At 32.8% G+C, this 16,925-nt stretch overlaps 1 protein-coding gene across 4 annotated transcripts in view; it reads right to left on the bottom strand.

The window, feature by feature from the left end:
• Positions 1 to 7,745: 7,745 nt before the first annotated feature.
• The window catches only part of LOC142331139 (zinc finger MYM-type protein 1-like), a 35,902-nt gene continuing 26,722 nt past the window's right edge, over positions 7,746 to 16,925 (bottom strand). For all 4 annotated transcript variants that reach the window (XM_075376838.1, XM_075376836.1, XM_075376839.1 and 1 more), the window contains one exon: positions 7,746 to 9,932. In XM_075376838.1, the coding sequence (XP_075232953.1) occupies positions 7,851 to 9,932 (2,082 nt within the window). In that variant the 3' untranslated portion in view covers positions 7,746 to 7,850. The remainder of the gene's footprint in view (positions 9,933 to 16,925) is intronic.

Genomic DNA, 16,925 nt, shown 5'->3' with positions numbered 1-16,925 from the left:
ATAAACTATTAGTTGAGTTAACATCACTTCCAGAGAAAGCAATACTGATTGACGCCTCCTGTAGTTCAGTTCCTTTTTACATGTTACAGCCATAAGAAAAAGCAGAACAGTTTATATAAAGCAATAAATTAATGTATCATTTTCTGCTGAAATTATTGACTTTATTACAACAATCTTCAGTCAGTAGGAGAAAAAAATTTTTAGAAGTAGTCTAATAGTTAAAAAGAAACATGGATTATCACTTGTTTCTGATCATGTTTGAAAAGGAATTGAAACACCAAACTGTCACTCTGATTGGATTTTAGTAACATTGACTTTCAGATATTGTAGCAGTTCTGTGATGTAGTACTCTGGTTAAAATCAAGTTTTCATTATTCATATTTTTACAACCAAGATTTTCTTATTTTGGTTTTTATTACGATCATGTGTACAATATAGCGCACAAAGTTTTAGAGATGGTGATGGGGATGAAATAATAATTTTATGCAGTACTTTTACCAGGAATCAGACCAGAGACCAACTGATCTAGAGCTAACTTTTAGGGCAACATTACAGCCTTTTAAGTTTGAATTATTGCAGAAAACATAAATAAGTACGTGCTAAACAGAATCCACAGCTCAAACTTATGTTTATGTATGCAGAATCCATTGTATGCTAGAATTTGTGAGGTTTATAGAAGGATGTAAGGTTATTTCTGATCTCACAGTTCTGATGTGCAAGTAATTTTGAATTTAATAGATAGTTATAAACCAGAACAAACGCATATAGCTAGCTAGAGTAATTTGAATTCTGTGTACAGATTCAACATTTGTTAAACTTCCAAGTTGAAAGTAAACTTTCAAGATCTGTTTTAACTTTCAGCTATTTTCTCAATGATAAAAAAAAGATAACAAAAAATAAGGTTTCTGAAAAACTAAATTAATGTTAGAATTGAGAGGACATAAAAATGAAAAATTTCGATTCTGAAAATTAATTATGTACTTCTTTTACAAGTAAAAATAATTATTTTTTTAAATATTGGCAATTTATAACTAATTACAGTGTCGGTCACCTTAAAATGTATATGTTGATTTGAGATTGGTTCTGAAACTAATTATGTTTACTTTTATATTGCCATTCTTTCTTAGAAAATATTTCAATAATTCACATTTTTTTAATTTGTTGTAATGAAACAAGTGTAGTGGAAATTATTAACTTGGGTTCATTACATTAAAGTCAGCAGGTTTCTTCCATCCCTTTCAATAAGTAAGGGAGAAAATAATATTATATAATATTTAATAATAATTACCTTGTATATTTTCTGAACGTGGAATACTTTTAGAATTTGACTATTAATTGATAAACTTTCTGTTCATTTAAAAATGATTCACATTTCATTAAAACCTACTTAAACATCCACGTTCATTGGAACAAAGAGTATGAAACTGAGTTTTTCATGATTTCATTATTCACAGAAATAATTTGTAAAACAATTATTTCATAACAGTATATTTTGAAATTGACTGCGGAATAATTTGATCAACGAAGATATTGAATTGCTTTATTATTTAATTCAAAGTAAATGCCAAAAACTTATTTTTCATCGAGGACATCCGATTGTTGACAGTTCAATTGAAGAAATTGCAGGCAGTTCTATCTAAGAAACGTAAATTGCTACTCCATTTAAAATAAATTTATTCTTAACGTTTTCATAAAAAAATTTGTGTCGTTCACGTGTAATCCCGTTCAAACAATGAAACAAACAAATAATAATTAATCGACTAATTTTGGAATACCTTTAAATTAAAAGGGTTATCGGATTGGTTTAGTATGTTTACTAATATAATAGAATTAAAATAAAAGCCAATTTTGGCATTTATTTATAGTATATTTTTCCAAAAAAAAAAAACAAAAAAACAACCAATCACACGAGTAAATACAGAGTACCAATGGGATGTAACTAAATTCCTCCAATTTTAATACGTGTTATAGCTTATTCAATGGTGGCAGATTTAATTTGGGTGCGCCGTAGCAATAGTTTGTGGTGGGGGTAAACAAATCAGTAGATATCAGAACTCTGAGCGTAAAACATCGTCTTTAAGCACTTTTCTGGGAACATTCTATACGTTTTTTATAACCAACAAGTGGATTTAATACTTACATAATCGACCTTTTTTCGCAGCTGTTATTATTGTTATTAATATTGTTAGTATTAAGGAAAAGTTATCTTTTAATCAACTTTATTTTAATTATTCGTAAATTTAACTTATTGTATTGTAAACATAAACCCAAAATGTCGGAAAAATTGGAGGAAAGAGGATTATCAAAAGTTAGACTCGAGCAGTTATTCTTCATATTTACAACTCTATGAAGAAAGAAGCCGAAGAAGGACACGCAAAAAATTTTAACAAGTTCAGACGTGTTTGTAAAGCGACCGGTGTATCCGTTAGATACCTTCAGCGCATTTTAAAGTAACAAGAACAACACGAAACTAATGGAAGTGAATTCAGTAGTAAAAAACGGCGAAAGAAGAAACTGAGAACTGACCTGGGCAGTGGCATACGATATATTTATTTTACAATGTTCGAATATAACACATTCATAAATACTCTAATAAAATTTTCTATAATTTATTTTTTCATAGCCTTAGGTTACAATTTTTTTTTTTATTAACATCTATTTCATTTTGTACAGGGTCCGGCATATAAACCTGACGATTTTTGAGGGATAATAAACTGTGTTTCGTACTATTGAAACATTTAATATATCGAATTAAGATCATTTTTTGCAATTTATAGTGAATTACTTACATAGATTTTTTTTAATTTGAATATTATGTCGTCCAAATATTTTCCATTATTCCTCACACACTCGTTCAACCTCATTCTAAAATTTGACATTGCTCGCTCAATCATCACTTGTGGAACTGCTTCAATTTCTCGTTGAATGGCCTCCTTGAGTTCTGCAATTGACTGTGGTCGACTACTGAAGAATTTATGTTTCAGATACCCCCACAGAAAAAAAATCACAAAGAGCCAGATCAGGTGAACGCCCTGGCCAAGGAATGTCGCCAAATCAGGAAATCAAACTCGCTGAGTGAATGGTATGCCATTTCTTTTTGCGTTAAATCGGGTGAAAACGCGACGACAACTTACGGTAAGCTTCAGAAGGCTTTTGGAGAGGAGGTTATGGCAAGAGCTCAAGTTTTTCGGTGGCATAAAATATTTAGTGAAGGCAGAACGAATGTTGAAGATGAAGACCGCAGTGGACGACCATCAACCTCACGGACAGATGTCAACTTGACCAGGGTGCGGGAAATCGTACGATCTGATCGAAGATTATCCGTAAAAATGATTGCAGAAGAACTCAACATCAATCGAGAAACGGTTCGTCTAATATTAACTGAAGATCTTGGTATGAGAAATATTTGTGCAAAAATGGTCTCCAAAAATCTCACAACAACAGCGAGAAACACGGAAAAATGTGGCAGCCGATCTGTTAGAGGAAACGGAAATCAATCCAGATTTGTTGAGCCGTGTTATCACTGGTGATGAAGGTTGGTTTTTTTCAATACGATCCAGAGACAAAACGCCAAAGTTCGCGATGGTGCTCAAAGGGATCACCCAGACCAAAAAAAGCTCGCATATCAAAGTCAAAAGTGAAATGCATGCTTGTGTGCTTCTTCGATTCCAAGGGAACTGTTTAGAAAGAGTGGGTGCCTCCTGGACAAACAGTTGACCAATATTTCTACAAAGAAATTTTAGAAAGACTTCGTAAACGAGTTCTTCGTGTCCGTGCTAACATTACTGATAATTGGATTCTGCATCACGATAATGCGCCATCCCATACTGCTGTCAGTACAGCAATTTTTAACCTCAAAACAAATTTCAGTACTACCACAGCCACCTTATTCACCAGATATCGCTCCGTGCGACTTTTATCTATTTCCAAGAGTCAAAATGGCGGTCAAGGGACACCATTTTCAAACAACACAAGATGTCCAAAAAGCTGTGACGAGGGACACAAACACGTGTTCACTTACTACAGCACAACTCACGACTGAGCAGTTGCATCAATGTGCCGCTTGGACTAGAAGTAGCTTACAGACCAAGGTAAAAGATGGTGTGCCTACGCAAGCTGCAGGGTTGCCACATCTTGCAAAGAAAAATCAGTCTCATTACTTTATTGTCGCACCTCGTATAATGGTACAACTTTTTCCATCACAGTGAAATTTTCTCTATCAACATAACGAACATACAGTGATAATTATTCCAAGCCTGATATGTCTGACATCTCATCGGCGAGAATAGAGACGCAACTGTAGGCATTAAGTTCTTTCACGATTTTTCGAACAATCAGGTCGTTGCACACTTTAAATTATTTCATTCTGTATTCCAGGACTGGTGTTCTGCGCATTTCCAACACTACAGGTCAACATATTTTTTAATACAGTCTCAGTCTTACTTCGAAATCGAAGAATTGCTCTGAAATTACCATAATTTTCTTTTAGTTCTTGGTCGACTTCAACCTCTAATCATCCCAAATCCCTGTGGCGTCGCAGAACGATACATTGTTTCCCGTAGAACAAAATATTCTCAATAATAGGAATAAGTTTTTTCCTGTTCTCCAGTTTCTTTTGATTTGTTGCAATATACTTTCTTTGTGATAAAGCCACTTCTCGTGCTCTGAAATCATCTCGACGGCATCCTTCCAGTTGTCAAATTTCTCACTACCAAGTTAACCTAAGGGTTGCTTGCCAGATTCAACACTAATTTTTGGAGCAAAAATTAAAAAAACTCTCTCCCTTAAATTTGGAATATGTAAGCCAATTCCAGTGGTAAAGCCATTTAATCTGAAATCGCAGATTCATTTCATTTTGTTGGAAAAACAAACTCTGAATTTGGTTCCCAGATATTGTCCAAGACATGTTTTTTTTTCATTAGATAAGTCTTTTTCTACGTAAACTCAAATATCATAAGCGTGTGGTTCACTGGAACTTGAAGATGTTGAAGCTTCCGGAACTAGAACAATACACTTATCACTTCTAAATGATTCAGCGGACACGTCAACATTATTGAGTGATGTCGATGTACATTCAATGCAGAGTTTTCACAGGGGTGTGTGAAACTAGTTTCGGGGAAAACATTTGTGACAGCATCGTCACGTTGCGGCAGCGAAGAAATATTTGGTAATGTGAAATTTTCACTAAAGTTACAAAAATCACTAACGGCACACGATGTTTTGCTAAAAAATTGTAAAATTAAACTTTCAGATCGCTTAGACATATTAAAGAATACGGAACAATACTGTGAAGTTTCTATTTAAAAATATGGACTGCGAAATGCACAAAACGTTAAAAGAACGTTCCACAACAAAATCTGAACACAAACTAGCAAGTGAATACCGCTCGACAATGTACAGTATTTCATAAGTGCACTGCCGCTACTGCAGAGCTGTCCCGACAATATGTTTCACAAGTAAGTTTATATGGTGTTGGCCTTATTTTATCACAAGGTCGGTATTATTATCGTACCTTCTTAATAAGCGGCACGGCTTTGATGATCTTTCCTCTCTTTCAGTAGACGAGGAGGGGTATAGGCTTTGACACCCACCGCGCCAGTAAGAGCACTGCCTCCTTCTCAGACGGCTACTGTGTCGCACGTTGAGTGATGTACTGTACGTGCCGCACCTCCGAGTACGAGGATTAAATTATTGAAGAAGCAAGGGCGGCGGCTTGGATCTTATGTCGACAGATGTTTTTACTCTGACAGTGAGAAATTAGAGGAGAGAATACGATGGATTTTTAAAAAGATACTGAAATATATATGTGTAAATTTAGAGTATGTTTATTTTATATAGGCCTAATATTAAAAAGTACCAACCCTTCAAGGGGTGGGGGTTCAAATCCGGTAATCACTCTTGCGAACGCCCTTGCACCTGGGCGATTTCAACAAGGTGAATGAGTTTCACTTAAGGCATGGAGAACGCCCCTCTCTAATGAAACTTTTACCATTAGTAAAAAGAGGAAATAACGTTTGAAGGAGGCATTTGGGCTTTTCGTGTAATCATGAATAATGTAGGCTTCCTGTAGAAAAAGGATAGAAACAGAAAAATTTTGATCGAGAATGACGATATAAGAGATAAAATGTTGCATTAACTGCGCTCCGTACGCAGTACAGAGAAGAAAATTGTCCAATTATATACGTAGATGAAACCTACATATTTTTCAAGCAAGGAGGATCAAGCAAGGACCGATGGTTCTTCAGAAAGGCTGAAAGTTCCCGTTTCTAAGGGGAATCGAGGATAATTAATGCAGAAAGAGAAGACGGTTTTATCGAAAATGCTCTCCTAATATTTAAATCGGATCAAAAAACGGGCGATTACCAAGACGATATGAATTTTAATAACTTTCAAAAATGGGTTGCGTCTCACAATGTTCAAATAAAACCAGCCCCTAATTAGAGTTTAAAAAAAAAATATAATCGGCTGGCTCATTAAAAACAAGATACAATTTTCACGTGAAATGTTCAAACCTGAATTGTATACACTGATAAAACTTCATAAACTGCGACCTAAAACGTACAAAATAAATTCGTTGCTGAAAAAGGCCATGTCAGACTACAACCTTATCATCCCGATTTAAATGCTATTGAGAATGTGTGGGCATGTGTTAAAAATTGCCCAAATGTGTAATATTCAATTTTGAAAACAATAGAACTGTCGAAAGAAAAATTTAGAGATAATGTAAAGATCTGGAGGCAGTTTGCAAAACTGTGAGATAAACTATTTAGAACTTGAACCGATATTAGAACGAAATTTCCGGGCGTTTTATTATTAACTTACATGAAACCGATTTCAATTTACAGTGATGACGAGTAGGACATACAGAGTGGAGTTGAAGAAATAATATAACTTGTAAAGAAATTAAATATTTTGTGTGTTAGGTAATGTGTTAAGTGAATCTAGTAAAAATTATTTATCGAACCAAATTGAGTAATATTTATAACGTGATTAATTCTGAAATTACGGTAAGGTGTTGGTTTTTTAATAAGTTAATTTCTTACATTACTATAAGCATCATGATCATATTTTGTAATGACTTGTTTGTTATTTCGCTGAAAAAAGTGATTCCACTGACATCAAATGAAGTAAGATTTATGAGATGATTTAGAGCGTATGTCTTTTAATATGTTTGATTTACGTGGCGTTGTTAATTGTGTACGTTGGAAATAAAAATAATCATGAACTAATATCACCATCTACTATCATACAGCTAAATATAGAACTAAAACTATACATAGTCAACACAAACTTTGTTTTACTAAAGTAGTTTTATGATTAGCTACTAAAATTAATATATTAGAGGCATAAGAAGCTTTGACGAAATTATGGGGCCGAGTGTTCTTAAACTACAATTGTAGATAAAGGTTTGCTCTCTGTATTCCTGTCTGCTGGCCGAAACTCTCCTAAGTGGATCAAGATAACTAAGAGTTCGCGCAGCTCATACGCCACCCCTCACCAAACAATAAAATAATTTACAAGCAGCACGTGCACTACAAACACACATTTTTACTACACAGTGCGCCGGATGAATATACAATCTTGTGATGAAACAGCCTAAAAGCACCTTACAAATCGATTTAAAATGATTAACTCGGCGAAACTAATGTAATAATTCTACCTAAGAGTGGCGGCTCGTAGCTAAAATTAGCTGCTCCAGAAAAATGTTAGCCTGTTTTAAAATTGTGTAAAAGGAAACAAACATGTATAAAAAAAAATTTATTCAGAAACTTCATAAAATCCTAAAATAACAAAATCACACATTTTTTCCTTACTTTAACCTAAATTGTTACAGTTGAAGCTTGATCTACTCATTTATAAATGAAATCCATTCTTCTCGTTTTAATTTGGGCAAAAAGATCAATAATTTTCTCCTTGATCTCTAGATGGCAACTGAGGAAATTTTTTTCCATTGAAAGCACTGAAAGCGCATTTAATCTTTCCGAATTCATATTGCTTTTTAGAAAAGTTCTTATTCTTTTCAATGTTGAAAAGCAGCGTTCTGTCTCTGATGTAGTCATGGGTACTGTCAAGAGGATATTTATCAGTTTCGTAATTTCACCAAGAACATCACCTAGATTATTTTCCAAGATAAATTTCAGCAGCTCAAACAACGTGCAATACTCATGAATATCAGATCTACAATAGAATACTTTAAGTTCAGTTTCAAGCTTTTCTTTGTCGATCATGGGATATGATTCAGCAGTCAGTACTATTTCTTCTGTAGGATGTTTATTCTTAAAACTAGTGAACCATTTCTTGTTAAATAATTTTGCAGCTGCTAAGTGTTTAGTGGAAGAATATCTGTCCATTATATCAACACACAACCAGTCACACACTTCCTTAGCTTCTGCCATGAGTACCTTAGAAGGATTCTCACAGTACTTTGAGTTTCTTAATTCTAAAATAGCAGTTTGGAAATTTGTTATATATTCATTAACTTTAAACACACTAATTTTTTGAGACTGCATTTGGTTGTAAATTATTTCAACATGAGGCATAATCTGATGAAAAAGCTCTAACCAAAACTTGAAATTATCATCATTCAGGTATTTCAAAATTCCTGTTGCTTCTGCAATGGTTTGATCTGCATTTGATGTTGACTGAATTTCAGTAAGGCAGTTTTTTAAAGGTTGCAAATTTTCATGAACTCTGTTTATGGTCTGTATGTCGAAGTCCCAACTTGTAGAGGATGGATGTGGAATGCTGAGATTCATATGTTTCTTGAGAATGGCCACACGTTGCGGTGATCTTGAGAAGAATGTTGGAATAGCCAGAATGTTAGAGAAAAATATTCTTGCGTTTCGCGCAATACTTGCTGCATTTCTCATTATTAAATTAAGTTGATGTGCATAACAGTGAATGAAATGTGCATTACTATAAACTGCTTTTATTTTTGCTTGAACTCCTGCTTTTTTGCCTTTCATGACATTTGCACCATCAAATGTCTGAGCTATCAGTTTTTGTTCATTTCCTTGAAGGATTATGTCCAATTGTTCTAAAACACATTTTGATATGCCATCTGCAGTTTGATTTTCTGGAATAAAGAATCCCCAAAAACGCTCAAATATTTCTCCATTCAATACATACCGTAGGACAAGGACCATTTGAGTGTGTTCTGAAACATCTGTTGTGTCATCAGCCATGATAGCTACAAAGGAAGCTTTTCTAATTTCCGTCCTTATCTCCTCATGGTATATCTGTAACAGGCAGTCAAGTATCTCATTCTGAATGGTCTCAGAAACACCTTTGAAGACTTCACTGGCTTCTAAGTGATTCTTCAAATCTGAATCTAATTTAGATGCAAAATTTACTAATCCTCTAAATACCCATGGATTTACTGAATCGTCTTTTTCATCATGTACATGTAAGGGAGTTTCAAAGTTTCCACAATAGAAAATGCAGTCTATTACTTTGGACAAAATTTCACGGTTCTTTTTAACCTTTACATTATGCTCACTGATTGAAAGTCTGTATGCCTCACTAAGTTTCTCTTTAATACTTACGGTTTCTAAAAGTGACAGTGAAAGTACATTATCAACGTGCTTCTTTGACTTCTCATGCTTTTCAGTTTTTTCTTTCATTTTGTTTATATTTCTAAAACCATCTTTTGTCCACGTTACATCACCTCCAAACAGCAAACACGGGAAGCAAAACAGTGCATTTTTTACTTCACAGCCGCAAAGCCAACTTTTCTGTTGGTACCATTCAGAATTGAAGCTACGAATATATTTCTTCTTGTTGCTTATGCCTGGCTGAGATATAAGAAGATCAGGTGTTGAACGACCTCTTTTCTTAACTATAACTTTCTCATGGAGAGACAGCTGTGAAAACTTAAGCTGTTGAAGTTCACGTACAGTCACAGAACTTATTTCTTGGGGATGCAAAGTTTTCTGTAAAATAAAAGAACCGAATAAAAATGAATCAAATAGAATAGCTGGAAGCAGGATAATAATCTAATTCTACACTTTATCACATTCAAGAATACGGTACACGGTTTTAAGCACAACACACGTAAAAAACACTACCTTCCACCAGCATGCCAAGGTCGGAACTGCAGGAGCGACAGTACTCTCTCTCCCTTGTGTGCATCCGCACAACAGCGAAACACCACACTGCTGGAACTGTGAAGCACACAGTTCCATACAAAGATTTTTGTATCTTTTTCATAAACTGGGGGATGGTTACTAACATTAGCTTAAGGATTATATATTATACAAGTGTAAAGAAAGAATTTAAGAAAAAGGGACTCATTATATTAAATGGAAATAGGGGGTGCTGCAGTTCCACAATGCCTATATGCGAGCCGCCACTGCTACCTAGTAATACAATAATACTACTAATATCCTAAAAATTAATCAAAACTGTTAAACTTGTCTTAGTTAATCATTTAAAAAATTAATTTCAATTATCAGAAACAAAAAATTTTGATTATTATTACGTACTTTTACATTAAATGTTACTTTACCAGTTATTTAATAATTGTTAACAAAAACAAAAAAAATTATTTATTTTTGCGTCATCCATTCAATTCTGCAAGTTCACTAACTTTGCTGTTTTCTTTGGGCAAGACACTTCCACTCTTACTATGAGATGAAAAATGATACTAAAAATACTGAGTAATGAAAAATCATTTTTTTAATTTCATCTATGGGTGTTCAACTTAAAGAGGCCCCCATCACTCAGTAGTTTATACTAATGTATATTTTTGATGTATAAATTGGTGTGAAATGGGTAAAAAATGTGGAACATGTTGGTACAACTGGAGCTGGAATGGGGAGGACTTTTTATTGTCTGTACATTTGAGCATTGCCAGTCTCTGTTGAGCATTGGCTTTTGAACTAAATTACATAATAGTGTGATGTTAAAATGCAATTAACTGTTGAAAAGCGTATATTCGTGATGAAAACTTATTTAGACACAAAATTTCAGGGAGAAATTTGAAAAGGAAGCATCAGTGTTATATTTCAAAAATTAAAACATTTTGTGAAACAGGACCATTTTGTGTTTCTGTTAGACCAGAAACACGCCCGACATAGGTCAGTTTTAATGACGCATGTCATACAAGACATTAGAATGGCAGTTAAAAGCTTTCATAAACCTTTCTGGAGACTAAGTCAGGAAAAAAAATTTCACTAGGTTCAGCCTACACTGCAATGGAGAGAATGCTGAAATGTATCCCGTATCCAATACAGGTTTTCCATGAGCTAACTAGTGCTGATTATGTTAAAAGGGTTCACTACTGGCAATGGTTCAAGAACTTCATTAGAGGCAAATTGACATTTTAGATGGTGTTTTTCACAGATGAAGTGCAGTTTCACCTTGGTAGGTATGTTAACAGTCACTGGACTGGGGTACTGAAAACCTGCACATTTCTTTGAATCTCCCCTACACCCAGAAAATATAATGTATGTGTGTGGTTATAAGGTGACGAATGATAGGACTGATATTTTTTTTTTTTATGAATGCAGTGGTCTACAGAGAAATTATCCAACAATTCATAGCCTTATTGCAAGATGATGAGCATGATTGTTGGTTGCAACAGGACAGGGCACCTGGCATACCGCTTGTTCTATTGTAGAGATGTTACAGAACTTTTTTTGGTAGAAGAATCATTTCTAAAGGATTGTACCACCAAAATCCCCTGATCTGACTAGTCCAGATTTCTTTCTGTGGGATTATTTATAAGAGATTGTTTATAGGAGCAATCCACACAAACTGCAAGACAAACATTACCAATGCCATCCAGAAAATGGACAGTGTATAGCTAACAAGAGTAGCCAAGAACATGGTCAACAGTGTTGATAAGTGGATGGATATCATTTTAAATATCTTCTATAAATTAATATGTGTTTGCCAATAAACTATTACTTAGAGACTAAACCAAGTGATGGCGCCTCTTTTAAATTGAACACCCTGTTCTTAAGGGTTGATTTGATCTAAATCAGGCTGATTAGAAGTAATTCTGAAGTAGAAGAAGAGTAGACTAAAAACGAGTTCCATCAATTTTTGGTTTGTAATAAATAAGCTTTATCATGAAGCTTAATTAATTTGAGTATTATGACATGGTGTCATAATGCTCAAATTTTCTTTGGTAAATTTGTTTAGATAGGCGGACAGTGTTTAAAATATGATTCATAAGTTCAATCATATAAAACAGTGATCAAACTTGCTCAATATGTCATACAAACTTTTTTGATGTTCCACAATCTAGACATCGATTGGTGGGGTAGATCAGAGAATTTCCTTGATGGTATTGCAGTTAAATATTCATTGTTAAAGGCATTAAATAACGAGTGTCATCCACGTTTACTAAGTACCAAAGTAGAGAGGTGAATGATGCTAAGTGCTAGGTGTGTCTGAATGTAAATTCCATCCCTGGATAAAAATTTTGTTTTTGAGGTTATATGCATTGAAATGCTTTAAAATTTTGTACCAGAAAGCATTTTATCTGTAAGAAATGATAAGTTTTATTCAGTTAAGACTACCAAATTTGTTACTAGTGTAAGATTAAAGCAAGTGGTTCTAAAGATACTTGAACATACAGATGATAAATGATAATTTATGAAGACTAAATAAACAGATAACAGTGATAAGTCACTAACACTATTGAAGCTCCTTCTTTTAACTATCAGATTTTATGCAACAGATTCTTTCCAAATTTTAAGCACAGATTTCAGTTGTGTTTCAAAAGCAACAGTGAATCGATATTTCTGCCTTAGTTTTTAAGGTAGCTACTTTACTGGCACCATGTTATATTCATTTTCCAAAAGAAGTTGAGAGGTCTTAAAGTTATTAAGGATTTCTTTAGAGTAGGCTACTTTCCTAGAGTGACAGGTGGCACTGATTGTACTAACATTCCAATTATGTCTTTTGGTGGTTGTAAGGTGTCAACATTTTAATACTGGAAAGGATACTTTTCAATAAATGCTCAAAATATACATGATTCTAATTTTCTAATCAGAATCATAGTCAGATGGCCTGGGTCTATTCGTTACAGTTACATTTTTGGCAACAGTGAAGTAAGAATGAAAATCGAATGATTAAATATTGCCATTTATTGGATGATAATAGGTACAAACTATCAAATTATTTATTGACATCACTTTTAAATCAGAAAATACTAGCAAAGAAAATTACAACAGATCGCATATTTGAACGAGAAATGCAATCGAAAGGCAGCATTGAATATGAAAATAGTTTAGATCATTAAAATTAGATCTACAAACATTGATGCATAGTACACTGATTATAGTGTCCACAAATATAATATATAATATTACAAATTCAAACATAGTCACTTCACCAGTGCCATCAGGAAAATAAGAGATCTTGAGACTTTTGAAGATATGTTATTTCCACAGTTAGAGGCAGACATCCAAAAAACTTGAAACTTACTGCTTACTGTCAAAGAATACTTCATGCACATTTCTTAATCATGTTTTTAATCTAACTGTGAAGATTACCGACTATCTTGATTGGATTTAATTTTTACTATAATAATCCCTCATTGAAAACAGATGATTTTTAGTCATTAGTAAATAATTGGTAGTTTTTTTTTGTAAGTAGCAAATTTACAGTTTTTAACTTTTAGTTGCAATATCTGCATATAAATGTTATTCCTCCAGTTGAGTTAATTCCTTATCAAGAGCCATCTTTCTTGCTCCAGATAATCCCTTATTTACAAAAACTTGGGTTGCTTCAGATCTCTGCATTTTTTCACAGATTGTCTAGGTTTCATTCTCTACTTTACTTTCAAAAGCAACTTTTTAGAGTACTTGTCTCTGGTGTGATGATATTTCATAAAGAGCAAAGGAAATTTGTAATAAAATTAATAGACAAATTGAGTTCTCTTTGGTTATTGAACAATAAATATCACTCTCTAATACTAGTTAGTCTATGTGCACTTTTATGAGATAAACTTTGTGATTTTGTGGAATTTTGACACATCCCTGGGCTGTCGGATCAGGATGTAGAGCCTTATAAAAGAATTGGTGGTTTGAAGATGATACAAGAAGCCAATGCTCTTAAGTATTAATTATTCATACTGCTCTTTTCCTGTCAATCTTCTGAGAGGAGATAAGCTAACCTTCTACTCCATCTGACAAACAAGGAGTGTGTATGAATAAGATTATAGGAGTTGTTTTAATGTTAAATAATACAAAACAATAAAGACTATTTCTAAATTTCGTAGAATATATAAATATATTTTTACCTATTACAGGTAAAATCACATAAATCACCTTTATCACACTTTTATTTTTTTACTAAATATAATTAATAATGAAGTTAAGAATTGCTGAATGGAGTAGTTACTGTTAGTAACACAATTACACAAAAAGGAACTAATTTAGTCATTCCTTAACGAAATAGCACAGAGAAGTCCCAAACTTTCAGAAGGCATAAAAATTTATGTTTGCTATACATCATATTATTTTTACAGATGAAGTTGGGAAAGAACATTACATTCATTGTGGTAGTATGTAAAATCACATAAGATCATCTGTACCATACTTTTGAACAAATATCATCAGCACTGAAAAGGCTACTCACAAATTATATAGGTTGGATAGGAAAGGAAAAATAAAGGTAAAAGTTGACATAGTATGCGAGAGAGAAGTACAGAATAAAACAAAACAGTTACTGCTAGAAATAATATTTGTCAATTGGTAGGTAAATAAACACAAAAAGGTAGGCTAAAAATAAAAAGTTAAGTTAATTCTTGATAATGAATTTTTTGCAGGTGAGAGGGGAAATGGTAAAAGGAAAGTGTCACGATGACATAAGATGAAAAAAAAGTAAATAACATGGAAGAATTTTTTTTTGGGCATACAACCAAGGTTTGTTATTAGCACCCAAAAGGAATGATTCTACAATATATAAACTAATTTTATATCAACATGCACTATGTATAACAATATATAAATTAAATTAAATAAAAACAGAAACAAAACAAACAAACCGCACAATAACACAGGAAAAAGTAAAGCATAATATAAAATATTAAAAAAACGTATTACAATAAATGTTAAATAAAAATGTTAATGTTGTGTCCAGCTTTAAGAAACAACAAGATATTCAATAACATCCTCATATTGTTTCCTAGAATATCTTGGATGTTGGCTCCTAACTTAATTTTCCAACGCAATGCCGCATTACATGGTGTAACATTAGTTGTAGCAAACACAAACCAGTGAATCGGTTTGATTCATTCGGTGTTCATATGTAAGATTAGTTTGCCCTATTCATAAATGGTAAATAATAACCTCCCCTGAACAAGGAAGAAGAGAGAAGTACCAAACTTACCAGAAGGTAAAAACATTTATGTTTGTTGATACATCATTTATCTGTTATAATTAAAACACAGAAAAACTAAAACATGTTTTGTGTGCGTTTAATACACACAATGTCAAAGAAGAACAAAAATGATATCTCATCGGTGATACTTATTCCAGGAATATTGATAACAAGAAAAAAAACTATAATATATGTATAAATGTACTGTAAATAGGTTGCCTAATACAAGTTACACTGACATGTATCTAAGGCAGAGAATATGAAAAGGGGAATATAATTACTTTTATAGTTTCATAAAAAAAGGGTGATACTGATTGACACAGTACAATCACAACACTACATTTTAATCATAGCCTGTACCTTTAACTAAATTCATACATTCTTTATAAGGTGGAGTCAATTGACGTACCCTACAGCCCCATAAGTCTGCAATGATATCTAATCATTGACCGGTATGGTAGATTAATTTAATACAAGTTAAAATCCTAGTAAAGGTAGTTATTTTTATATGGTTTTGAATGCTACATCGTGGATACCAGTGTTCTTTGGTGATTGAGTTTCAATTAATCACACATCTCAGCAATGGTTGACATGATAGTGTACAAGACTACACTTCATTTACATTCATACATATTGTCCTCTGAAGTAATACCTTAGAGTAGTTCCAGAGGCTAACAAAAAAAAAAAAGGTTTAAAACCTTGACAAATCGAGGTTTTAAAATTATTCAAGCAGGAGTAGTAACAACAACACATAGTTCTGTGAACCATTAGTAACAATAACACAAAGTTCTGTGAACCATATTCACTTAATTGAATTCAATTAAACAATAAAAAAAATAGTCTTACCTCTTTACAGTTGATTTAATGGATGCACATTCTTTATGATCGAGCTAAAAATCTTCTAAAGACAAATTTCTTTAATTTTCTGCTAATAGAGAAATATAACTCAAAAAAGAGAATGAGAAGAAAGGTGGAAAAAACATTATATTAAGAATTCTTTTTTTAAGTATTTAAACATTACTGCCAAAGTATAAAACAACTATAATAATTTTATCAAACATGACCCATTGGTATGATTATATAATTAATAATTAGAAAATTATTAATTTTCGTACCAACAATTCTTTTTATGCATTCAAGCACTTTCAAAACAGAATTCCATCATCAGGAAGTTAAAAATTATATTCTTAATAAAACTCAAACTTTGTTGTCATATATAAAGTGTGTAAATATAACAGTGGTCGTCATGTGTTTAAAACTGTGTTGACTTAATGTCCTGTCATTATGAATGTCTCCACCGTTATGGTCAACTCACTCTATAGTTATTATTTAGTACTTGTTTACACAATGTATCATTATCAAATTTTGTTTGTTCGTTTATTAATTTATCACTGTTAAAATATATATGGTACTTTTCTAAATTATTGGTAATTTATATATTATTTGAAAAATCGAGTATGATAATAAAATTTTCTGGGTTATAATTACGGGTGTCATTTATAATATGTTTAGCAAAATTAAATTTTCCTACTTGACTTTTTTATATACAATTCATATGTTCTAGTATTCTAAAAGAGAATGACCGATTG

The sequence above is a fragment of the Lycorma delicatula genome, chromosome 10 (genome assembly GCF_047948215.1).
Source record: "Lycorma delicatula isolate Av1 chromosome 10, ASM4794821v1, whole genome shotgun sequence".
Classification (NCBI taxonomy): domain Eukaryota; kingdom Metazoa; phylum Arthropoda; class Insecta; order Hemiptera; family Fulgoridae; genus Lycorma; species Lycorma delicatula.
The sequence above is the reverse complement of the archived record's forward strand: the minus strand, read 5'-3'. Positions and strand labels throughout refer to the sequence as shown.